The sequence below is a fragment of the Colletotrichum truncatum genome (assembly GCF_014235925.2).
Source record: "Colletotrichum truncatum strain CMES1059 chromosome Unknown Contig_0006, whole genome shotgun sequence".
In the NCBI taxonomy this organism is placed as follows: domain Eukaryota; kingdom Fungi; phylum Ascomycota; class Sordariomycetes; order Glomerellales; family Glomerellaceae; genus Colletotrichum; species Colletotrichum truncatum.
Window position 1 is genome coordinate 212,788 of NW_027222403.1, and position 25,135 is coordinate 237,922.

Genomic DNA, 25,135 nt, shown 5'->3' on the forward strand with positions numbered 1-25,135 from the left:
GTTGACCACTCGATGCGACCGCCTGCAGGCCTGCTAGTTGACCCAGCATGCAGACAGACGCCGGCACATTCTCAATGGCGAGATGGGCGTTACAATGTCTGGGAGACTGGTAGGGGTTTTTTTTTTCTCTTGTGATTGAGTACCGAGTGGTACAAAAAGCTCCCCAGAACGAAGGAGGATGAGGGCAAGGGAAGCTGAAGCTGGCCCGGTCCAAGGAGACCTAATATCCAGCCCGCATCAAACAATATCCAAAACCCTTCCTCGAAACTGTACTCCTTCCCGTCTCGTCCTTTAAAATCTGCAACCAACGTACCACACATATCTCTGCGTCTGTTTCTATTGTCGTTTGCCGGTGCTGCTCGCTGCTTGTTGCCGCCCTTGGCTTCTGGACCGAGGCGGGGTAATTCCACAGTTTGCGCCCCCTCTGTGCCTCGAGGAGAGATTGATTGTCTGATTTTCCGGCTGAGGCCTTGATACCAAGGATCTATTTCTGGAAAAGAGTCAAAGAAGGCAGGAGATTAAACAAAACGAAATGGCGACCCGGCTGGGCGAGGAGAATGTGGCTACTCTGTAAGTCTCTCAAAAGGTAGCAGTGCTACTTCTCTCGCTCTCTCTCTACACAACAATCGACGGAGGACCAACAATCGAACCGGAGCAATGGCTGACTGGCCCATCGCGCTTCACAGCTTCGGAGACATCCATTACTTTTACGGCCCACCGACCAACAACCCGCCTCACCACCGGTTCGACAAGGGCTCGTACGTCTACCTGTTTGAGAACGCAAACGACCGCCGTGCGCGCATTGAGATCGCAAATCAGCCCGGCACTGACGACCAAGATGCCTTTGACGGATGTTAGTCTACGCCCTTGAGCTCAATTCTAGCCGTTTGCAAGAAAAGCTAACGATGATGTCGCAGTCCTGGATAAGACGCATGTCCGATACTCTTACAACCACCAGTGCATGGTGACGCTCACCGTCGGCGAGACGACGGACCAGATGGAATGGCACCTTCCTACATACGACCCGCACAACCAGAGCAAGTATCACTACAAGCTCCATTCACTCGACATTTACTTCTGGAAGCAGGAGGATGCCCTACAGTTCGTCAATGGCATCCGCAGAGTCCTCCCACCAGCGCAGGTTGAGATCCTAGACGAGCCGGCGCAATCGTCATCACACCACCAACTGCACCACCAACAGGCCGATCCTGTGAGCACGCTGGTGCAACAGCTTGAGCACGTCGCCGTTTCGGACCCAAGCTACGGAACCTCGCAACCTTCTCAGCAGGCGGCCTCCGTACCGAGCTTCGCAGGCCCCCCCACGTCCGCTGTCCTTGCCCAGGAACCTCCGGCGAGCTTCGTGCCGATGGCATACAACCCCGCAGCGCCCGCAGCTCCGGAGGCGATCCGACATAGGGAAAAGACCCCGCCGCCGGAAGATGGCAGCGTTGATCCTCTAGCTGCGGCAGTGGCATACGATGCGCAAGCCCCCTTCTCTCCCGGCTTTGTCCCGCCGCCAGGCTTCCAAGCCGGACAAATCGGCGTCGCGGGCTTACCTCCGCCACCCCCGCCGCCGGCGCAATTCGGTGGGCCGCCTCCACAACCCGGACTCCAGCGCGCCGCGACCATGCCCGCGCAAGCTGTCCAAGGCGGTCTTGCTTCGCCGGGTCTATCCAGCCCTTACGGCAACGGCTTTCCCGGCACCCCTGGCTTGCAGCCTCCTCCTCCCCCGCCGCCTCAGCAGCCGCAACAACAACAACAACAACAACAACAATCGCAGACGCCTCAGCCACAGCAAGTACAACAGTCGACCCCGCCGCCTCCAACATCACAAGGCACTCCCCCGGTCACAAGTCCAGGCGCCGTGGCCTCGCCCCCAGGAGGCTACTCATCTTATTCGTACACCACGCAGCAGCAGCCAGCAGCTCTCGACTACTCTGTCCATCAGCAGGTGTACCGGCCGACGGAGCAGGAAGCGGCCAAGTACAAGGGTTACATGGTCAAGCAGGAGCCTGCCGGTAAGTTGGAGGTGAATGCGGGGCGTCTGGAGAGGGGCGTCACGGGCATGTTGAGGAAGTTTGAGAAGAAGTTTGGGTGATTTATTAATGCAATGTCGTCGGGTTTGAGTGGTCAGGGGAGTGTTCGGGGAGGAAGTCCGTTTTCTCTCTTTCTATCTTTCTTTCTTTTTTTTTTTTTTTTTTTTTGAGGGGGACTATTACAGACGCTCGCAAGAAGATATCCAACGATTAGGGGTTTGGAACGAAACCGCCATGTTACGTATTTACGGAGTAGCTCAGAATCAGATCTATCTCTTGTAATCACAAGTCTTACATCACACATTTTGCTTCATAATGCTAGATAAGGTGCTGTCAAGCATGCATCACATCAAAATTGCTGGTATCAACGACTGCTAGTTATATCAGTGGCATTTGTTGAAATCACCCGCAGTTTTCCTATGAATAGTCCTTGGCGACTCTGCATTGGAGAAAGCCCTGCCCCGTCCATTGTGTACCCGGCAATATTACTCAGTTCTCACTTCAGCAACAAGCATAACCTCCTTGATCAAGTTGCTCGGTTTCTTCACAATGTCTACGTCATGCGCCAAAAAACCAGATGATTGCCTGGAAGGATTGACAGCTTTGGGGGCTGGATGCTTTGAAGCCACGCACCAAGAGCCTGTGAGGCTATCCTTCTCGGCAGATCGTCGGTGGGGGTCGATGGTGGCGGCAGAGGATGTGTAGGCAGCTCACCGAATACAGACAGCAGAATGTGGTGTTGGATCTTCCCCAAGACCACACTGCAGCCAGCTGATGGAGAAGTGGCCAAAGGATAGCGTCATCAGTTCTGTCTTCAGCTCGATTTGATTCTCCTTGTCTACGAAAGCGAATGGCATGTCGGTGAGTTTTCTTGGACTAGCTGCAGTGAGCTGAGCTGAGACGGACAAAGTTCGCATTCCCCAGCGAGTAATTGCTTGCCACACATGAGGAGTGCACCGTGACTTTGATTTCTCATCAACTGGTGCGATGATTTAGTGGGGGGAAGCTGGGGTACCGCGTTGCTCGTATAACTAGAGGCGGCTGTGGCACGTTGGAACGGCAACTCAACGTTGCGCTGCTGTACGGTTTTGCCCAATGCGGGACGGAGTCTAGAGTTTCGTGCTAGGAGTTGAGGACGGCGCGCTAGAGGCCGCCACCGTAGACCAAAAGCTCATTCGATCCGAGGCACAGCCGGCGGCCCTATGGTGGACTGTGTGTGGTACCGGTTGGTAGGAAGGAGGTACATTGATCTCTGTCAGCACTACTTGCGAAAAGCTGCGAATAGGAAGGTCAAGCCAGGCCATTGGATGGTTTAAGACGACATGCAGGTAAGTCTCAGACAAGGTGCATCGGCTGTCTGAGACTTGCATTGAAGCCCGCCTCTGTCCCTGAGGATAAGGCCCGTCTCGGAGAACTAGCAGATTTTGGTATATGGCGCCAAGACAACATTCGCAATCATACTTCCTCCATGTGAGAAGACATAGTATGTGAGAAACAAAGTAGTATGTCACTGGGACGATCGCGACTTCAATACGGGACTTCGGTAGGGCTGTGCTCCGCCCTGCCGTTAGCAGCAGATGGGAGGGAGCCAGCGCCAGCCACATTGCAATCGTGGGATGCGGCGGTGCGTTGGATGGCGGGGCATCCTTGTTACCGCCTAGAAGGCTTCCCAGCTCTGGCAACTGGCGTTTGTTGGTCGGTCTCGCGCCCTCACCTTTGGCTGAGCTAGGGAACCTTGCAACGTCTGTGGGCGATGGTAGTTTGGTAGACCACCTGCTCTTGAACGTTTGGTGCTAGGGGCATGTACTTAGGAGCGTGGCTGGTGGGCCGGTTGGTCCAAGGCACGAGGGAACGGTTGTTAGTTGCTGCGTCACTCACGTTCAAAAAATGTCGTCGCTGGTAATTACTGGGGCAGTGATGGTGATGCTTGTGTGTTGCTTGATGATGTTGCTGGAAATAGCAGCGCGGGCAAAATTGGAGACGACGACCCTGAAGGCTTGCTTGAGTGGATCGCTGCCTTTGCTGGAGTGGGTAACAAGCAAGTCGGAAAAGAACCAAGCCGGGCGGCGGCATCGTGAATTCGTTGTTCCTGACAGCCCCTGGCGCCTGTAAACTTGTGTCGCGGCAAGTGACAGAAGCGAACCCAGTGCCCTAACACAAGCAAAGTATTACTTTTGGACAGAGTTTTTTTAACAGCGATTCTCGTGTCGTGGTTAGGGACACTAGAAAGAGAGTGTTTCGTCTGATGTCACCGTGGATCCGAATCAAGGATTAGATGGCGATGGAAATGGAGAACTGGCGGGCGACGGTAGTGCGGAAGTGTCCTGGCACTCAAACTGGGCATTTGAACAGGTGGGATTGAATGGAAATGATTTACCATAGCCAGGACAGTCATGGACCATGAGTTTGGAGTAGTGGATAGGCCTAAAAACCAACCATCCAACTGGACGGGCGGCAGCTCCGCCACCGCTTCAAGCCCCGAAACTTGTGGGTTGGGGTTGGGCTGACTGGTACTGAGACGCTGATCTCCCATTTGGGGGTTGGGAGCTGTAGAGGGTCTGACACAGCGACGATCGGGTAGAGTTTGGTCTGCAGATGAAGCAGTATGGTGATGGTTGGTTGTGTGGATCGACTGACTTGTGGTGATGTCTTCTGGGTGGGAAAAGTAGTTTATCTTCGGCGAAGGCCGGCGGCGTTCCAATTGCAGTCACGTTATGAGGAAAAACGGGAACCGCATTGACAAAAGGTCCCTTTTTTGTCCTTTTTTTTCTTCTTCCCCCCTGACAAAGCTTCAATCCCTTGTGGGCTGCCGGGTATCGACAGGGCGCTTCCCTCGGCATTGTTTCGAGCTGTTCGTGTTCTTCATCACGATATTCCCGGTTGTAACTTATCGAACTCGAGGGGCAGAGCAAAACTTTCTTTTCCCCTCGCAGGTCACCGTTAGTTAGTTGGTTGGTCTGAGGCCCCAATTATCGTCCCAACTTAACTGTAGTAGATGTCAACACATCCGTCTGGTGTTGGTCTTGGGGGTATATTGTCTGATAACGTTGAAATGAGCGGCCCGCGGAGTGCTTTGCAGAAAGACGCGACGACTTGCATTCTCCCATCGGAGTGATAAATTAGCTGATTGGTGCATGTGCAGCGCCATGGTTCTTTCCGTGGCCGGCACGCCCACTAAGAGGCATACACGAACACTAGGGCGGGTCTCTCTCCTCTTTCTCTCTCTCTCTTTCTCTTCGAGGTTGTTCTTTCTTACTCTGAGCTGTATTCCCGAGGTGTTTCCTGCCTCCATTTTGGGGATGTATTTTTCGGGAGGCTGTTGCCCTTTATGCTCGGTTTTTCCCCCCTTTGGCTGGTGGCACCGCTTGGTATCAGCCCGTGTTCCTCGTCCACTGCTCCTCCTCTATTTTGTGCTTTGCTCTTGCCGCACCACACCTGACCTCCTCCAATGTACGAGCGAGCTGATCTGGGCTGGGCTGACCGGACCGCTGCTGCCTCCACTCCCGCTAAACAAGGTACCTAGGTAACTTAATTCCTGCTTGCTATGAAGGCTCATTGAACCCACTACATACGGAGTAGTACTAGATGACCACGGTGACTAGGTAGTAAAGTAAACTGCACACACTTTCTCTCTCACTCATCCGTGCCAGAGGTACCCAGCCTCACGCCTCACACACCCCACCCAAAGGACCCTTGTCCCCACGACATAATAGTAAGGCTTCTGGCCCTGCACCTGCACCTGCACCTTGGGTTGCCCGGGACCTGGCCTGCACACCTCGTTGCTGCTACTGTTGCTGCTGCTCTTCCCCTTCCTTGCCTCACCTCACCTCATACCTTCCCGACCAGCAATCTAAACACCTCCTGCTTCTTTCCTCCTTCCTGTCTCGTCCAGTCTTCCTCTCTTTCCCTCCACATCGTCCAAAAACTCGTCTCACAACAAAACACACTTTTTTTTTTGCGCATCGCAAATTGTTTGTCCTCCGTCCCGCTCCGAGTCTACCGCTACCGTCGCCGTTGCCGAGTCTCAATGTCCCAGCTCTGACGCTTATTTTTTGCCCTGCGCAGCTGGGCCGCCCCGCCTTAATTCGCCTTACGACTTACTCACCTCCGTCTGCTTCGCCCGCCGACCTTTCCGTACCGCCGTCGCTGCTCTCAAACATCCTCTGTCGCTCGTTTTCACAAACCCATACGCCCACCTACAACACACAATATGCATCTCAGGATGCGAATACCTCCTGATATGCCTCCTGGCCCTCGCGAACATTTACCCAGGGCTTTGCACCGCCGGGACGACATCGATCCCAGGAAAATCACCATCATTGTAAGTCGCCGATCATGTGACAGCTCTGAGACGTCAGCTTCGTTCGACCTTTCTGCTGACGCCTGCCGCCAACTCAGGGAATTCTTGCCGGCCTAGTCCTACTCATATTTGTCGCCTTCATCATTTTTTCTCTCCGCGCCTCTCGCCGAGGCCACAAAACCTCCAATTCCTCGAGCGGCTTCCTCAAGATATGGAACGGTGGCGCATCAAGGAGCAGATACCACCAAGCCCAGAACGAGAATTCCAACTCCACCGAACAGTTAACAACTCGCCGCCCGCGCCCGTCATCTCTCAACCTCGAATCGTCGACCAATCAACCCCAAGCCGATAGTCGATCCCCCAATAGCGCCGTGAACCGCAACACTTCTATCCGCTCTATTATGACTTTACCAGCTTACAGGGCCGACGCAAACGACAATGAACAGGTCCTGGGTCGCGAAGGTGAACGTGGCGGTGTTGATGTTGTGATTGAGTATCCTACAGAGGAAAACGAAGAGGAGTTGCGCGACCAAGAAATGGAAGCTTTATACCAAATTCGTCTCGCTCGCCGTCAAGAACTTGCCGAACGTGAAGAGAGAAGGCGAGAGCGCCGTGAAGCACGAGAGCGCGGCGACCATGTTGCGCTAGAAAACATTCGGACAAGAGCTCGAAACGCTAGCAGCAACAGTGTCGTTGCAGTCCTGCGCGAGGAGCACGAACGTCTCAAGGTCGAACGTCAGCGAGCTGTCTCCAGCGTATCATACGCCGACCTTGGCGTCGCTCGTCATGACGGCACCCGAATCCGAGCCAATAGTCAGGAAAGCGAAAGGACCGGCTTGTTATCCGACGCTGCTAGTATTGCCGCCACATCCACCCGGTCCGGCATCGACTCGGCCACCAACCACAGGAGGGGCAGCTCCGTCATGAGCATTGACAGCGATTTCCCCTCTCCTGGACTCCCCAGGTCCCGTGCGAACTCGCGACCGGAAACCCCACGGATAGACACCAGAGCCGGTGCAAGCCCAGATATCGTCGAGGCTGACGTAGGAGAAGCTGGCATTCCCATTTACTCTCCTCCCGGATACGATGAAGTTCCCCTCGACGACGATCCCTCCCGAAGCGCTACTCCTCGACCAACTACTGAACCCCCTCCGGGTTACTCCGGACCGGCCCAACAACGCGACGAGGACCTTGCCGCAAACATGGCTGACTTGGCCGCCGAGGAGCAAACAACAGCTGGCCCTTCTGCTGGTCCGTCCACTGGTTCGGCTACAACCCCGTCTAACCAGCAGAGAAAGATACCACAACTACCTAGTTTACGATTGCAGCAGCTGCCGCAGATCGTGATTGAGCCATCCAGCGCCAGGCCGCACGACGACAGGTGACTGCCGATACGGGATGAGCAATAGTGACACTATACAACCGGATGATAGCATAACGGCTGGATTTAATGAGCCCCGGTATGAATGAACAAAATTTCGGAGGCGGTTTTGATATACATATGGGTCTGGATCGTCAAACACATACACGTTGGGCGAGGGCTGCTTACATCGCAGTACCCGCCAAAAATCACATTTGTATAATAACTTACCAGTAAACTGGATATCGGCGTTGGGCGAGCATCGGTCTGGACAGGATGAGTTGTAAGGATACCAAAGCGTGTTGAGGAGGTTGCAATGTCTTTTTGGCCTACGTGCCCAAGGCCACAAGAACATATTTTGAACCAGGTCATTTCGAGCTTTCAACTGACGGGTCTTTTGGTGCGCTGTGCCGTGTCTATCGACAAGTGAAGGCTATTTAGGACAAGCTAACTTGGTCGCTTCCATTGAAGTGGATGGTGACTATGTTTGTAAAGCTGGGCCCCGCTACCTGGAACATAGGGAGCATGCCTCTCAACGGCAGTATCTTGACCTCAGCTCGCCCAGGCTTAGTTTACATCAATTCATATGCAAGACTTGGGGGCAACCCTTTTAGCCCACAACATAGTCCCAAATTCGTTTCATCACTATGGTCAACATCTGACATTTGAATAGAAGTATGGGTTCCAGGGATCAATGACGGTACAAGAACGATCTTCGAGTTGAAGCTGAGAGATCCATTAACTCATCAACCAATTGCCTCGTCATAATTTCTAATTATATATTTCGCCGGGTATATATGGACATTCGCTTGAAATCTTCTTGGGGAGCAACTAAACTGCTACCCGAGGTGTTGTCCGACTTGCTCCATGAGCTGGTCATCTTCATGTGTATTTAAATCAAAGCTTTCTTGATACACGTATTTTGCAGGTTTTCGAGACTCCCGTGTGTCGTAGCAGGCACTATCTCAGCACCACTTGATACCAGAGCGAGTGACCAGTAAACTTACCATCCAGGGCTTTTGGATCAACTCTCATGCAGAATATGGCAGCGCAGGGTATGTACTGAGAGCATGCAGCTGGTTGCATAGATGCGTTTCACAGCGGGATATACCTATTCTGGGTAATTGGGCTTCAAGACAGGGCTGATTGCAGACTTCCAAGGCACCCCGCTTGGGAAATGAATGACATGACTGATAGGTAGGATTCTGAAGTATTTTCAAGCTTACATGAGTATTGAGTACCTTTGCTGGCGGCTCAAGCATGCATGTTGATTTAGAATAAGCCGAGAGTTATGGCGAAAGAAAGGTTTCAGGACTAACACATCCATGGTCTGACCTGTTTCTGTCTGCAGCGGCTCTATGAATCCTAGTTTTTTTGATGGATGTTACCAGGACGAAAATAGAAAAGGAAATGATGGTATCGAGAAAACCAACTCGGTAATACATGATGGGATCAAGTGGCCCTGAGCGTAGCTGTAGGAATCCATCTGGCGATTGAATCGACGAGGAACGAGCTATGGACTCTTATGAGATTTGGCTGCCTCATTGACACTGATAGGAATGCAATCTGGGCTTATCCCTATAGGACTCAGTCGCATGCATCAGCCGTTGTATTTAAGCCCTTTGCCGATCATAAAGGTGGGACTTAGGTACTTATTTCTAGGTATTAGTAGAGTGAGGCTTTGAATATCCATCAATCTGACGGCGAGCTGTAGTCTCGACACAGGTAAGCGAAATAGTGAGCAGGGAGTTTTGTGCTAGGGGTCTTAGGTTGTCAAATCAGCGAGCCAATCAACAATTCGATCGGATCCGATCAGCGGGCAACTTGGCCGAGCGGTCTAAGGCGCCAGACTCAAGCGAAAGCTTACTGTCACACGGACCACTGCATATATCGGGGCATGCATTCAACCCATGCACCCGGCTATTGTTTCCCATATAAAACTAACGGGGATGTCATTTTGTGCATGAAAACCTTCAAATCGGTAATTACCGAATAGACGGTTATATAATCAACCCAATAACCCCTAGACAGTCTCTAATGAATGGAAGCATCTTTTTTTACCCCATAAGTGGTGGGCAAATTGACTGCGTGACAGTTATGAGCCCAGTACCTCATGGTGACAATTACCAATTGAAAAACCGACTTCCAGAAGGGAGCAGTTCAGACTTATGCCATAGACAAGGGCACTCAATTGACGAAGTTACCGACCCATGAGACTTTGGCAGTCAAGTCCACCAAACAAAACATCAATTCCAATCACACAAGGCTGAACGTTGAAGTGTTGAAACATTCAATCACAAAAGAACTTCTGGTCATCAATTCATATCATCAACACTTATCAAAAAAATCACAAAAAGTTCATCTCAACTCAGGGGGACTTACCACATCTGAGGAGTTGAACCCAGGACTCTTAACTTGAACCTTATATAAGTTCATGCTCGACCATACCACGGATACGCAGCCAGGAGGGTTGGAATTACGAAACGGAAGAGACACCTAGTTGCTCATTTTATGTCTCTGAAAGCTTCGGGCAGATAAGACGAACAGGTGGTTCACTTTATAGTCTTCGTGTAACGGAACCGATAAGACTTTTTACAAATTGCGAAAACTCCACAACCCTGAATTGAACCCACGAAGGGGAGCTTGCCAGTCTTACGGTCCTTGCGAATAGCTACAAGTTGGGTGGCTAGACCAACTACACTAAACGGCAGGTTCATTAGACAAGGGGGGCGTCTTGCGTTTTGTTGAGAATTGAGGCGTTGAGATTGGCTATATACCCTCAAACCTCTAGGCAACAATCGACAAAATCACCAACTTGAAACAAGAAGTGTCTAGTCACGAACTCAATCTTGGCCACGGCGAAAAATCAACTGCACAACGATCAGAAGAGAGAGACCAGTTCTCTTTTCAAGAGAGATCATGAATTCAACTACGGAAACTGCAAAATACACACAGCGGCTACAGACTGACAGCGACTGGAACCACTGGTTCAACAACTTACAGATGCTGGCAAACGTTCATGAAGTCTGGGACTATGTGAATCCAAAAGGAACCAAGATTAATACTAAGCCAAGATTGGAATTCCCAGACCCAAAAGACCTCAGACAAGAAGAACGAGCAAACTATAGCAACGTTATCAGCTATGGAAAAGCTATCTATCAAGAAGAAAAAGACCAATACAACCAGGTTCGGCGAAGTCTTCTAGAAATTCACAGTTGGATCATGAACACTGTAGCAGCCACTTATATCAGCCAAGTCAGCAAGGAGCAAACAGTCAGGGATATCATAAAAGCTCTTGAAAAACAGCTAGCGCCAGACAACTTTGGGAGACAACAAATGGTATTGGAAAGATATAACAAGCATATGCTATCAATCAAAAGAGCAAAACTTGGAGGATGGCTCATAATCTATCGAGAAATCATGGATGAAGCCCAAACAATCGGAATCCCTGCTCTCAGCGATCCAGTTACTCAAGTCTCTGAGTTCTTGAAAGCAGTCAAGCAAATTGCACCAGATTACTACACATCTGCCTCTTACGACTTCACAAAGCGATACAAGGATGACCCAACCTACAGTTCGATCAGCAAGACTGCTGGAATTGAGCAAGCTAACGATTTCCGCAGTTGGGTGAGAACTTTCCACCCAGACTGGCTGAATGCTGCTCCATTAAAAGACACGAGTTTCGCTACTTGGCAAGGAGAAAACGAACAAGGAATAAAACAGGGGGCAAAACGAGAGCAAAAGTGTGCAGCTTGCCCAAACGAAAGTCACCGATTTGTTGATTGCAAACATGCCAACCCTAAGAAGCGAGGCCCAAACTATCATGAAGATAATCCAGAAAATAAGAAAGCACTGGAAAGATTGAATGAGTATCTCCAGAAGAAACCACACTTAAAGAGAATAGTTGAAAAACTACGAAAAGGGGCAAGCGATCAGCAGTCTCAAAAGTCCCCAGATCGAGCAACATCTTCCTCAAACTGGAGAAACACTACACAATCATCATCCCACTATACTCAAGAAGTGTCTGATGGAGAAGGATCACTCTCATCTTTCGTCACTATCGTCAATCAAGGAGAAGCAAGTCTCTATTCAGGATTCCCACTGTCAGACAGTGTGATAGTAGACTCAGGAACAGGATTCCACATCTGCAACGACTCCTCAAGACTTCATGATCTCGACTACACAGTCACAAAAGACTTCATCACTGGAGGAGGAGATGTACATGCAATTGCGAAAGGCACAATGATCATCAAACCAAACCAAGGCGGCAAATCCAACAACAAGGAGATCAAAGTCAGAAATGTATGGCTTGTGCCTGGATACCCAACATCGCTCCTTGGGACAGAACCGCTGAAGCAAAAAGGGATCAACTTTACAACAGGAATACCGGGTCTTATCGACTCAAAAGGCAGACTTCTATTCAAAACACCAAACCGATATGGTCAATACATTATTGAAGCTGGCCCAGCTCTGCTGAACAATACCTCGTTCAGCAATACCGAGAAGACTGTGAGATTCAGCCCAACCGTAGAAAGGAAACCAACCAAAGGTTTTCAGTCAACAAGACAACCACTCCCAACATCATCAGCAGAAGCCAAGTTGTGGCATGAGAGACTTGGTCATCCAGGCGCTGAGGGACTGGAACAGCTACTTAAAACAGCTCTTGGGATACAGATAAAAGGAATCACAAAAGTGGAATGTGATGCCTGTGCTGTTGGGAAGGCAACTCGCCAAATTTCCCGCAGAAACCCAGACCATTGGCCAACTGCTGTAGGAGATTATCTATCTCTCGACTTCTTTACACTTAGCAAAGCATACAATGGGGAGAAGGTGATCCTGCTGGTCAGCGATGGCTGGTCAGGGTTCTTCTGGATAAGAACTCTTCGTACTCGAAAGGAGGGACTACAAGCTATGACAGAATTAGCAGCATACCTCGAGAGACAGTGCTTTATCAAAATCTCTATTCTACGCCTAGATTGGGAGGTTGCTTTACGCAATGCGTTTGAACTATGGGCAGCTGTGAATGGATATATGATTGAAAGATCAGCTGAGTACACTGGTGCTCAAAACCCAGCAGAAAGAGCTGGAGGTGCTGTGTTTATGATCATGAGAGCACTTCGATTTCAATCTCGCTTTCCTGAATTGATGGCACCAGAGCTGGCAAAAGCAGCAGTTTATCTGTCAAACAGATTGCCTCGAAGACGCCACAAGTGGCAGACACCATTGGGGTTGGTCAACACTTGGCTGAACTCTCATCAACAGTCTACCCACAAGAGGGCTGAAAAGCCACAACTAGCACACTTGAGGCGATATGGCTGCAGAGCTTACCCCTTGACACAAAACTACAAGAGAGGAATAGAAAAGTCAAACAAAACTGCGCCAAGAGCTCATATTGGCTATCTATGTGGTTATGACAGCACAAATATCTACAGAATCTGGATCCCAGCAATAGGAAAAGTCATGAGAACTAGAGACGTTACTTTCGACGAAAACACGCTGTATGATCCAAGGATTGAGGATACCAGCAAGTTAAGCCAAATGGAACTTGAATTCCAGTTCACAGAAATGGATATCCCATTCACAAATCCAATTGAACAAGACCTAGACACAGCTGGCTGGGATGGAGAAGATTTCAGCGATAATATTACCAGGCCACTACCCGCCTCGAATCCAGCCGCTCAAGAAACAACACCGGCAACACCGATGCAGGAGAAAGAATCAGGGGATTTTCAATTACCTACACCCACTTCTCTATCACCAACAGTACAGCTGTCAGATTCTCAAACAACTGAGGGGGTGAGGGAGACTCCAGAAACTCCAGAAGTATCGCCAACTCCAGAACAATCGGATCAAAGTGAGACCATAGAGGAAACCTCAACAGACCGACTCGAACTACAACAGACACCAGTCATAGAATTGGAACCAGAAGAAATCATACCACAAGATTCCTCCACAGTAATCCCAAACATAGCGAGAAGGGGAAGACCTCGTGGCAGCAGAAATCACAACATCTACAATCGATCAGCCCCTCTTGGTCAAACAAATCAACAGCCACCAGAAGCAACAAGATCATCACAAAGACTGAGAAGAGCAAGAGAATCCCACTTCACACTGCAATCTACGGATACAGTAAAAGGAAGAGATCAATGGGATGCATCAGCAGATGATTTAGGCAATCCACACCAAAAGACACTTCCACCAGTTCCAAAGAATTACAGTGAAGCGATCAAACACCAATACAGTCACAAATGGATTGCTGCAATGAATATTGAACATTTGATCGAGAAGAACGCAGTATGAATCTGGAATTTGGTAGTAAGTATACGGAGTTCTGAATAGTATCATTTCTGTATTTGAATGAGAATACAGAGAATCAACCTACAACAGGTTGCCTCTCTGAGGGGGTGTGTCACACGGACCACTGCATATATCGGGGCATGCATTCAACCCATGCACCCGGCTATTGTTTCCCATATAAAACTAACGGGGATGTCATTTTGTGCATGAAAACCTTCAAATCGGTAATTACCGAATAGACGGTTATATAATCAACCCAATAACCCCTAGACAGTCTCTAATGAATGGAAGCATCTTTTTTTACCCCATAAGTGGTGGGCAAATTGACTGCGTGACACTTACCCTTCCAAAGGGTAGTATTCTGGTCTCGAAAGAGGCGTGAGTTCGAATCTCACAGTTGTCAATTCTTTTGCTTTTTGCACCTGTCAAAAGGTGTGAGCAATAGCCTCACGATAACTTGCTCATAATACCGTGTATTCAAATAACGAGCAGATGGCGAGTGCATAGGCGGGCAGCTAATCGACTGGGCTCGTGCGTCACATCAACAGCAGACAACTCACTTTATGCTTATTTGGATTGACACCGAATTTGCCTTTTGGACAATCTCGACCGAAGCCCTCACCGATGTATGAGCAAAGTATTTCAGCCAACTCTATCGCCACTCTTTCATCCCGTCTAAACTCCGAGTCTCACATCTACACATAAAAATGCGCAGATCAAGATCACAGCCAAGCTGATAGCCATATGGGAAACAAGCCTTTCTCCTGGTCCCTTGGCACCTAGCGTCGCCGCACGGGGCAAGGCCTCCGACACGTCCCGCGCTCCGCTCACCTCAGACACCAAGTGTCGGATCCCCTTTCAGATCACCAAACCGTACTATGTCGCCATGCTGGCCGCTTAGGGGGCAGATCATCCCAGAGGATGTTTCACGTTGGAGTAATATAGCGTCGCGATGTCGCATGCTTAGCCCGCAACTTGGAAACCTGACGTCTCATTTTCTCCATGTAAAAGTTGCATGTATTGAAGATTCGATAGCTCGATCTTCATCTTTAATATCACTAATTTGTACTTCCGAAAGGCGTAAAGCTCCTTATCCTTTCGTCACCTATCTCCCCATTGTGTCTATAATCGAGGCTATGGCGCCCAGTAACGCACCATACTCAGACAGTCGTCAAAAGCGCGAACCGATCAATGACTCCATGACCGATATCAGCGTATCGCTTCTAAACGATGATGAGGAGCAGTGGAAGCGGGCAGATATTGAGGATGGGCAATACACAACACGGCAAGGGCGATGCGCAAAGAGATGCGAGACCTTTCGGCGCTGGCGCTGGCTGTTCGATACGTCACTTCTGCTCGTGATTGTTGGCCTGCTCGTCGAAAGACGATATCTTCAAGCTCCGAGCCGCGACAAACGCCTTGAGCCAACTGGCGACCTGACCGGCTTCGCACCCGAATGTACGGATCCCAATCCTCCATCGCGATCCCTGTGATATCATGTAGCTGAACCCATCCAAAGTCACACAGCAGATAACGACCTTTCACCCGACAACGGACTTCGTCCCCGATGACCCGAAGAAGCTGTTCACCAACGCATCGATCCAAGCGAACTGGCTCGCCATAGTGCCCAAGGGTCTAGGATACCTCGAGGTCAAGAACCCGGCAGCGCTCAACAACCTCCCCGTGCCTCTCCCCGAGTTCGCCCCTCGCACCGTCTTCACGACCTCGATGACACACCAGCTGCACTGTCTGTACGCCATCCTCGAGAGCTACGCGGGCCTCTCCGTGAACGGCAGCGCCAATGTCGACATGCACTCCCACATCCCCGAAGGTACCGAGGGAGCGGATGGGCCATGGCATCTTCAACATTGGTATGCATGACGCCAACCTATTAATTTTCAAAGACACTAACTCTCAATAGTTTCGAATACCTACGTCAAGCTATCCTTTGCTCGGGAGACGTTGCGCTCGAGGGCACACAGACGACATTTCCCCCTGGGTTCACGGGTAGCGACGGATGGGATGCAAAGCACGTTTGCAAAGACCCGAAGCAGGTATATGATTACCTCGACAAGAACCGGGCCTTGGACGACCATTGGATTTGATTGATGCATGATGAAAGGGTTGGTTGGCGTTTGGGAAGAATTCATCTGGGTACGGCGTTTTGCGAAAGAATATCCATCAAGCAACTAGGTCCTGCAATTATTTACGGGCACGTTACCGAAATTGAGTGTTTGCAACAGACACCATCTGAGCTTTCATAGAACTCTGTGCTGCAGTGCTGGCGAAGTTGAAGTGCCGGCTCTAGTCCATGCATACAGCGTTGCTAGCGAAAAAGTCGAAAACAGACAAAATTTCAATGAAAACTAGCTCAGCTGTAAAAGAGTAGTCTCATTGGAGCAAAATAAAAGAATGATCAGGATTCCAATAAGAAAAAGCAAAAGATTATGGACACACAGGGGATTGAACCCTGGGCCTTCCGCAGAGCTGATCGAGAGAATGCAAAGCGGATGTGATACCACTACACCATATGCCCAGCCTATAGAATGCTGATTGGATACTTGTGCATGAGCAAAAACCCTTTATGTATGGCTGCGCGCAACCGAACCAGCAAGCCTTCCACAGGTGGTGTGCGTCAATCTTCGGTCGAATTTCGAATGTGGATATTCTCGTCACCCTTGTCTCATTCAGCCGCTATTGGCTCTACATTCTTCTATATTGTTTGAAATCTGCATGCATTGCCCTTCCGAGCTCGGTCACGATGCGGCCATTTGTAAGTTGCGGCCTCAACGGCCTCCGGAGTTGGCCGGGTCTGTAACGGCGTCGGCGCCTGTCGTACCGCCGAGATCCTCTTCGTTGGTGTTGTCGTCCCCCAAGAAATGAAATCGTTCGAGGGCCCCCGGAGATCAGCCTACGGTGGGCCGGGAGGGCTAGGCTTTTCACAGCTTAGCTGGTGGGAATACAGCGGAGACAACCAGAGGACGGGAGTTGATATCGGCAATCCTCAATGCTGAGGTTGGAGGATATTGACCGTTTCGCTCTTCACTGCTGACCTTTTGCATTCACAACGCCTGCTCGTCATAGTGCATGGAACATTGGCCGGCAATTCTCTCTGTGGCAAGCGCCACTCCTGCATATCAGAATCGCATGATATCAAGTGGTCTCGGCCTCAACCAACCAGGCTTGCCGTCCTTCGGAGCATCTTCCGATCGCAACCATCCTACGCACCTAATGCCGCCCTCCAGGGGACAAGGTGGAGGAGTAACGATGCAATCCGTTAATAAAGATTTTCTCCTAGCATCCAATGAGGCGAAACAGTGGATCCTCTCAATGGTGCAATAGCTCGAAAACCCATCGATTCTGGCCCTTCTGCCCGTTTTTATATCCGGAGCCGTGCTAATTCCTATTTTTCTCTCTGCCGTTTACCGATTCTGATTTCTAATACACATTGTTTTCTTCTGCTTGTCAAGCTTGTTTGCAGTCACATGAGAATAAGGCCATCCTCGTTCGGAGATACGAGTGCTGAGCTTGACGTTGGTAATGATATTTAATATTGAAAACTCCTCTCCATCTTCGTCCGCCGTTTGAGCCTCCGGCAGTACGGGACTTTACTTAGCGCAGATCGCCACGCGAGCATAGTAACGAGCAAAGTTCATCCGCCAAGGAACTGCACGAGGATACACCCTCTAGCCGAGCATAACCTCGATACCTCGATACCACAAAACCTTAACCATGTCGTCGGCCCCGGCCCCGGTACCGGTGGACGCCGATGAGAAGCACGGGTCCGCCCCAGGCATTCGCTCAGATAACCCCTCCGAGACAACTCTAACTCCCGTTTCGAACCCCGACGACCCCGAAACTCAAAGGTCCACCCCGGCAGCCACTGCATCCAACCCCGGCCCCATCCCGGACGGGGGTCTCGAGGCATGGCTCCAAGTCCTCGGCTCCTGGGTCGTCCTCGCTGACACCTGGGGCCTCGTCAACACTTTCGGAGTGTACCAGACCTACTACGAACAGACCCTTGACGCCACGCCTTCGGCCATCTCCTGGATTGGATCGCTCCAGGGCGCTCTGCTCATGATGGTCGGCTTTGTCAGTGGCCCCCTATATGACAGCGGCTACTTCAGAGAGCTGCTGTTGACAGGTCTCTTCCTCATCATATTGGGCCAGTTTATGACCTCCCTCTGCACAACGTACTGGCAGGTCTTTCTAGCCCAGGGCGTTTGCATAGGCCTAGGCTGCGGGCTGACATTTTTGCCGTCCACCGCCATCCTAAGTCAGTATTTCCAGAAACGCCGTGCCTTCGTCATTGGCATTGCGTCCACAGGGTCTCCTATAGTTGGCATGGTGTTCCCCATCATCTTCGGCCAACTGGAACCCAAGATCGGCTTTGGCTGGGCTACACGCATCATGGGCTTCATCCTCCTTGGCCTGTCCATCATCCCCGCCGTTTGGATGCACACAAGACTTCCGCCATCGGGGCACAAACGCTCCCTCATTGACAGGACCGCCCTCAGCGACCCCGCCTTCATGCTTGTCATGCTTGGGTCGTTCTTTGGGTTCTTGTCAATGTATATTGCCTTTTTCTACATCCAGCTCTTTGCCGTCAGCCATAATATTGGCGGGACGTCGTTTTCGTCCTACTTTGTTACACTACTGAGCGCCGGGAGCATTCCGGGTCGTGTGGTACCCAATTACCTTGCCGACAAAGTCGGCGCGCTGTACATACAAACATTTCTCACCGCGGGTGCGGCCGTGATGATGTTCGCATGGCTGGGCATTCGGAATATGGCGGGGCTCGTAGTCTTCGCCATCATATACGGCCTCTTCTCCGGTGGCATGGTGAGCATTGCACCTAGTGTTATTGTAAGCTTGTCGCCTGATCTGGGCCGTGTGGGTACCCGCATGGGCATGATGTTCTTCACCTCGAGCATCTCCATTCTCATTGGCACGCCCATCGCCGGTGCAATCTTGGGAGATTACAGTGAAGTTGAGTGGCATGCCATGATTGGGTACGGAGCTGCGGCGTTGACGGTGGGTTCGATTTGTTATACTTTGGCAAAAATCTTCCAGTTGAAGAGAGCTCGAGCTACCAAGATGTAGCAAGTAAAAGAACAGAGGAGAGGTGATTATATACAATACCCTAACAACAACTAATGATAAATAAATATCAATTACACAATACGTATGCAATGCTGCCAACAGTCACAGGCTGCTGTCTTGTTCTAGTATTGTCAAAGATCACAACTGCCATCAGAGCTGTTGGTTCTTGGCAGCAACCGTTGCATTCGATCAACAATGCCGAATTGCATGACAGGCAATGGTGGGCTAAGAGCTTTACACAATATCTCATGCCCATCCTAGACCTTATTTGGGGCTAGCCGACCGATGTTTTCGGTTCAAGGTAGGCCTGCCTCGATAGTTTGAGAAACAATGCCGGCTTCCGACTGGCGGTCTTCTACCGGAGCCTAGGGTTGAACGTGCATTTTACAAATGAGCATCACGGTTGGAAACGACCTGGCGAAGCCGAATCAGTGATGTGTCTGTAAGTCGACTGGGCTTTCTGGCCACTATCACCAGTCTTTCTTTAAACCGCGTTTTCAATGTCTGTCGGCCTTCATTTGGTGTCCGGAAGTTTGCTCTTGAAAAGAGAATGTGGTGGGGCATATCCTGCAACCAAGCCAGACTATCCGCTCAGCTATGGTGCCTATGGAAATGGAGTATATCTGGCTGGCGTTGCGTAACCGGCAGATGGAAGCACATAGTGGCGGCGATCGGATTATTTGCGAGCGATGCGCCAGAAAAAAAAAGAATGCGGTTCTCTTTTGCTGGATGCGGATTAGGGCCAATGATATATTTGGCTCGTCTGTAATTGAGTCAGTGACGGTGACGAAACCAAGTCTTTGAACATGGGATACTCCCGGAACCCTGAGAGATCGAGATGGGCATCCATAGAGATGGTGAAGAGATCTCAGTGGAGGGCCAAAGAACGATGGGAAACAACTGTTGAAGGTGCTGGGAAGTCGCTCGGATCCATCGAAGCGGTGCCGCAGAGGCGTCCTATCACGGGCGCAGAAAATGTGTTGGACCCGTCTCTTGCTGTGTGTTGCTGATTCATCCTTGGATCATGTTGTAGGTGCAGCTTAGCAACGCTTAACTCAGACCCGCGCGCAAGGTGTCAGTGTGTGGGGCTTTCTCGGCCAGAGCTCCGTAGTGCTTCTGGAGCCGATACAGGCTGCAGCGATCCACCGCCCTTTGGCATCTGTCTCGTGCCGCGTACCTGTCAGCTTTAGTTTTGCGCCAGGGGAAAGCCGTCTTCTAATTTGTCAGTCACGACTAATCTCTTCCTGCCTTTTGCTAGACCGTTACTCCGTATCGTGATGCCTTTTCCTCGTCCCTGGCCGTACAAGACCCGCAGCCACTTCAATTGGCCGGGCAATTTTGGGTACTGAAGGACAGACTATTCGTATAGATTGCGATGAGGAAACAGCCTAATGTATCTTATCCCATGATTCTTCAATGCAGAGCGTTGTTAGATTAGGCAGCTCTAAGAAATTCATCTGAGGGTCGATGCCTGTCTCATCATGTAAAATCCAAGATGACCAAGGCCATCGTCTCAGATTCATCGTACAGATCGTCAAACCTGACATGGCATGCCCGTGATCTATGTTTAATCACTGATCGGAAATGTCTACAATACCATGCAAGAGAGAAGCCTCGCTAGGCTACAAGTGCCGTTTCCCCACGGCGGTCAGGGCCGACAAACAGAGGGACTGTCTTGGGTATTCGTAAGGCTCGATATGATAGCTAAATGTGTTGTTAAGCACTTATTAAGCACCTCACGCACGGTTTCCAGCCCCCCCATCGCTAAGGGTATGGCATCTGAACAGACATTGACAGGGTTCGGATGAAGAATATGGTGGTGTTCACCGGAAAATATCGCTTCATTATGCTTGAATCAGACAAGGCATTGTTCTGGATTGTTTGCCCGGCATGGGGGTTGTTCATCAAGCTCCTCTTCATCATGATGCCATCAGCCATCGTAAACTGCTCGCTAACCCACCGACGATTGGTTTATCCGTATTTGTGATACTTACACAAGCAATGTGTACGCTGGTACCTCGAGGTACGTACGTCCTTTGTCCCAGAGCTTGATGCGAGCCCCGCAGTGGGACACAGGCCCGCTTGGAGGGGTTGGTAGTGTCTGTACCTTAGGTAAGGAAGCTCTGCCATGCAGGCATTTCCCTACTACTCCCTCCCTACCTGCTTACCACGACTTACCTGAGCTGCTTCCATGTCTCAACTTCTGGATTTCCGGGTACCCACTCGGCCAGCGAAAGCTGTGTGAGACCGCATCGCGTTGGCCTGCCATGACCATTCCAAGAACTCCAAGGGTACCCAACTGAGAGACCGCCCGTTCGTAGAGCTTAGCGTGCCATTGATGGATGCAAGCCGCCTGGACGAAGTACCACACCCCTCCTTTACCCTCCAGCATGGGCACTCTTATGGCATTGGGGGCCTGATATAAGAAGATGCCATCCTCCCCAACAGACATGTCCATCCCGCACCCCTTCTCTCCATCTCTTTCTTTGTTAAGCATTGGATTCCTCTTCTCTGCAGTTGATACCCCCATCTCCATCCTTTTCACATCTCCCACTTATTCACATCCTTCACAATGGCTCCCAAGATTGCCATCGTCTACGTGAGTAGCTCTTCTTTCCTAATCGGGCAATTTTGCGTCTCCTTCACGCTGCCCCTCACCCCTCTTTCACTCAAGCTTGGTCAACGCTTGGCAGTCTCTGCTGTTGTCGTTCTTCATTCGCTCTGCTCAAGAGCAACGAAGGATGCTTCGCAGAGACCGAGGGTTCACCTTTGGATGCATTTATCTGCACCGCCGTGTCTTGAACCCTGCCGAACCGCACAAATCCATTCCATAACCCCTGCTCTCCCTGGACCGCTTTGCTAATGGTGTCTCCCCTTGCAGTACTCGATGTACGGCCACATCCGTACCTTGGCCGAGGCCGAGAAGGCCGGTATCGAGAAGGCCGGCGGTACTGCCGACCTCTTCCAGTACGTGACCAGCTCATCGGCCATAAACCCCCAAACAACTCCGACTAACATCATGTCCGCAGGGTCGCTGAGACTCTCCCTCAGGAGGTCCTCACCAAGATGGGCGCTCCCCCCAAGCCCACCGACATCCCCGTCCTCGAGGACCCCTCTACCCTCGAGTCTTACGATGCCTTCCTGATCGGTATCCCCACCAGATACGGTAACTTCCCTACCCAGTGGAAGGCCTTCTGGGACAAGACTGGCAAGCAGTGGAGCACCGGTGGCTTCTGGGGTAAGCTCGCTGGTCTCTTCATCTCTACCGCCTCCCTCGGCGGTGGCCAGGAGTCGACCGCCATCGCCGCCATGTCCACCTTTGCCCACCACGGCATCATCTACGTCCCCTTCGGCTACGCCAAGGCCTTCCCCCTCATGGCCGACCTCAGCGAGGTCCACGGTGGTGGCCCCTGGGGTGCCGGCACCTTTGCCGGCGCCGACGGCTCCCGCCAGCCCAGCGAGAGGGAGCTCGAGATTGCCCGCATCCAGGGCCAGTCCTTCTACGAGGTCGTCGCCAAGCACGTCGGTTGACTGCATGGCAGCGAGGCCGGTGCCAAGGTGGAGAATGGAACCAACGGAACCAACGGGGCCAATGGCTCCGAGAAACCGGTTCCGGCCCCGGCCCCGGCTAAGGATAACTCTTCGGCTACAGAGGGTCGACAAGGCCCAAGGGAGTTGGACGAGAAGGACGAAAAGTCGGGGCCATGTGGGCTTCCGCACAAGTGTGTCGTGCAATGAACCTCTACGCACTTGTCTAATGATATAAAAGAAAAAAGTGAAAGAAGAAGAATAAAAAAAAGGATTATAATGACCCCACATCCCCTCCTCCTTCAACTGTCTCCTGTAAAGTGAACTCCTCCATCTGAGGCTCTAAAAAAAGAAAACACCGCTTGTCGAGAGATACCCTCGACAACCACAAGGTAGAAGCGGAGTCAAAATAAGATTCATCTTGCATTCGCCGGAGACAAAATCCCTTCCTCTCCCGGCTGACTGCATTTCTGCGTCAAGGGGGGGGGGGGGGGGGGGGGGGGGGGGGGTTTCCTTTCGCTCGGGTAGTAGAGTGGCAATTGCAGGCAAGTTACACTCGCCAAAGAGCGAATGGGAAATCAAGAAGCGGGCGTGGTGTGGTGTGGCAGGGGAACGGAGAGGCTAAGGGACGGGATCTGACAATCTGACATCAGCACAGCGAGAGGAGACGAATGCTTCTTTTTATCGTTTTGGTGTTTTTTTTTTTTTTTTCCCTCCCCCTCTCGCTTCCCCTCTGTCTTTCAATTGCGACACCCCTGGAAACTTACTTCTGGACTTCTGGATCCTATCCCCATGGTGTCTTTCAGTGGCTTTGGAATGATTAACTTTCTCGTCGGCAAATCTTCCTCTACGAACCATGTGCTCGAATGCTACGAAATGCAATCTCATCCTGAACTCGCCCATGTCATTAACAGTTGTCCGTCAGCTGGCCGCGCGTCTTCGGCCGCGTGTGGTCATGATGAAGGTGATAGAGGACAGACTGTAGCCATCATGTGCATTTTCCATCATGGTATACTGTAACTAATGTTGACCTATCTAATCTGATATAACGCCCCTAAGCATGCACCCCATTTGTCTGGTGTAAAACGCCTCAGCCTCAGCCAGTCAACTCGCAAGCCATTTGAAAGAAATTAAGCCCTGTACATGTAGCCCCTTCACCTCCGACCGAACAGAATGTTCTTGCTGTCGTGGACATTGATCATAGTGTACTCCGCCAGCAGTGGGTCCTTGTTTCCAAGGTTCAGAGTGATGGCGAGCAAGTTGGGCTCGGTCCAAGTAGGACGCAGGCCGCGGCCCTCGAGGCGCTCCCACCAGTCGAGAAACTTTGCTGAGGTCATGCCATTGAAGAAGTGAATTTCAATCATGAGCTGGCCTACAGGCAGTTCCTCGCCCGATGTTAAGGGAAAGTCGTTGACAAAGCCCTCCATGGCTTCAAACTCGGCGAACTCAATGTCCATTTTCAGAATATCACTAGAGAACATCATGTTAGTTTTCCGGCAAATTCAATCGAGTAAGGAGAGTCATACAGGTACTTATGGCCGTTCATATCCATCAGGTCACTGATGCTATAGAATGGAGGGTTTTTGGTTGTGTCCGTCTTTCCTGCAATGCCTGCTTGGAGGAAATGCGCTCTGTCGCGATTGGAAGGCTCAAGCTGCTCGCCAAAGTCGACAACAGAGAAGTCGTAGGCCCATACGACACAGTTGGTGCGGCTAAGCATCTCATTTTCTGGCAGCAAATCTCGTCAGTAAAGATTGATTGATCCATGGATATGTCAGCCTTGTGGCCTAATGGTATGTACCTACCGAAACTGGACTCGTCACGAACGCCAAAAGAGTAGATGATGCAATCTCTACCCTTGGGATAGTTTACATATTGAGACATGCCGCATACCCACTTGCCGCCATCTCCCATACGACCGACGCGTTCCACCTCATGGGGGCAACTATACGAAGCTGGTGTGAAATCCCAGATGGAGTATGGGTGCTTCTTATAGAAATCGGCATTGGTAGCAGGAAACCTAGAGAGCAAAGAGTTGTTAGTCTCATGTCTATAACGATCCTGGGGGTTGGAGCACAAACAAAGGCATCTTAGAAGCATCTCCGTAATCGGCGGCGATCATATCATGACGCTGCTGCACAGTTTTCGCCCAGATGGCCTCGGAAGTTGCCATGAACTCGCGCATTCCGGGTCGGCTGTTGGGAAGGTTCTGGGCGAGATTGCCCATCTTGTTGGTCGCCCACTCCTTGGCCTGATCTGGGGAGCCTAGAGATCGTAAAAGAGCAACCAGAAAGAGAAGACCGGCGGCCAGCCAGAGCATCTGGACGACACGCCGATTGTTCGCAGTCATCGCCATTTCGGTAATTTGGTCGCCAAGCGGTGCTCTTGATGGTGACGAGTCGAGGAGCACGGGTCGTCTCTCCAGCTTTTGGGCTTAATTGAAAGAATGGTATCGACACGAAGCCGAGTATGGGCACAATCAAGTGGACTCCAACGGACGGAGTACTTGGA

The 25,135-nt window shown here is 51.0% G+C and overlaps 7 protein-coding genes across 7 annotated transcripts; 6 read left to right on the forward strand and 1 right to left on the reverse strand.

Annotated features, from left to right (window-relative positions):
* Positions 1-657: 657 nt before the first annotated feature.
* CTRU02_209321 (RNA recognition motif-containing protein) lies at positions 658-2,098 on the forward strand (the record flags this gene model as incomplete). Its single annotated transcript, XM_036726845.1, has 2 exons — positions 658-853; positions 918-2,098. 2 exons carry the CDS (start codon positions 658-660, stop codon positions 2,096-2,098), a joined length of 1,377 nt encoding a protein of 458 aa, XP_036581554.1.
* Positions 2,099-6,246: 4,148 nt separating this feature from the next.
* Positions 6,247-7,721, forward strand: CTRU02_209322 (uncharacterized protein; the record flags this gene model as incomplete). The annotated part of the gene is made up of 2 exons (XM_036726844.1): positions 6,247-6,357; positions 6,435-7,721. The coding sequence occupies 2 exons, from the start codon at positions 6,247-6,249 to the stop codon at positions 7,719-7,721; spliced, it is 1,398 nt and encodes a 465-aa protein (XP_036581553.1).
* A 2,894-nt stretch (positions 7,722-10,615) lies between these two features.
* Positions 10,616-13,996, forward strand: CTRU02_209323 (reverse transcriptase domain protein; the record flags this gene model as incomplete). The annotated part of the gene is made up of 1 exon (XM_036726843.2): positions 10,616-13,996. The coding sequence occupies one exon, from the start codon at positions 10,616-10,618 to the stop codon at positions 13,994-13,996; it is 3,381 nt and encodes a 1,126-aa protein (XP_036581552.2).
* Positions 13,997-15,129: 1,133 nt separating this feature from the next.
* CTRU02_209324 (uncharacterized protein) lies at positions 15,130-16,098 on the forward strand (the record flags this gene model as incomplete). The annotated part of the gene is made up of 3 exons (XM_036726842.2): positions 15,130-15,451; positions 15,513-15,864; positions 15,915-16,098. 3 exons carry the CDS (start codon positions 15,130-15,132, stop codon positions 16,096-16,098), a joined length of 858 nt encoding a protein of 285 aa, XP_036581551.2.
* Positions 16,099-17,725: 1,627 nt separating this feature from the next.
* Positions 17,726-19,096, forward strand: CTRU02_209325 (MFS monocarboxylate; the record flags this gene model as incomplete). Its single annotated transcript, XM_036726841.1, has 1 exon — positions 17,726-19,096. One exon carries the CDS (start codon positions 17,726-17,728, stop codon positions 19,094-19,096), a length of 1,371 nt encoding a protein of 456 aa, XP_036581550.1.
* Positions 19,097-21,668: 2,572 nt separating this feature from the next.
* CTRU02_209326 (minor allergen alt a 7) lies at positions 21,669-22,627 on the forward strand (the record flags this gene model as incomplete). The annotated part of the gene is made up of 3 exons (XM_036726840.1): positions 21,669-21,695; positions 21,978-22,063; positions 22,126-22,627. The coding sequence occupies 3 exons, from the start codon at positions 21,669-21,671 to the stop codon at positions 22,625-22,627; spliced, it is 615 nt and encodes a 204-aa protein (XP_036581549.1).
* Positions 22,628-23,778: 1,151 nt separating this feature from the next.
* CTRU02_209327 (uncharacterized protein) lies at positions 23,779-24,980 on the reverse strand (the record flags this gene model as incomplete). The annotated part of the gene is made up of 4 exons (XM_036726839.1): positions 23,779-24,094; positions 24,151-24,352; positions 24,430-24,644; positions 24,706-24,980. The coding sequence occupies 4 exons, from the start codon at positions 24,978-24,980 to the stop codon at positions 23,779-23,781; spliced, it is 1,008 nt and encodes a 335-aa protein (XP_036581548.1).
* Positions 24,981-25,135: the final 155 nt, after the last annotated feature.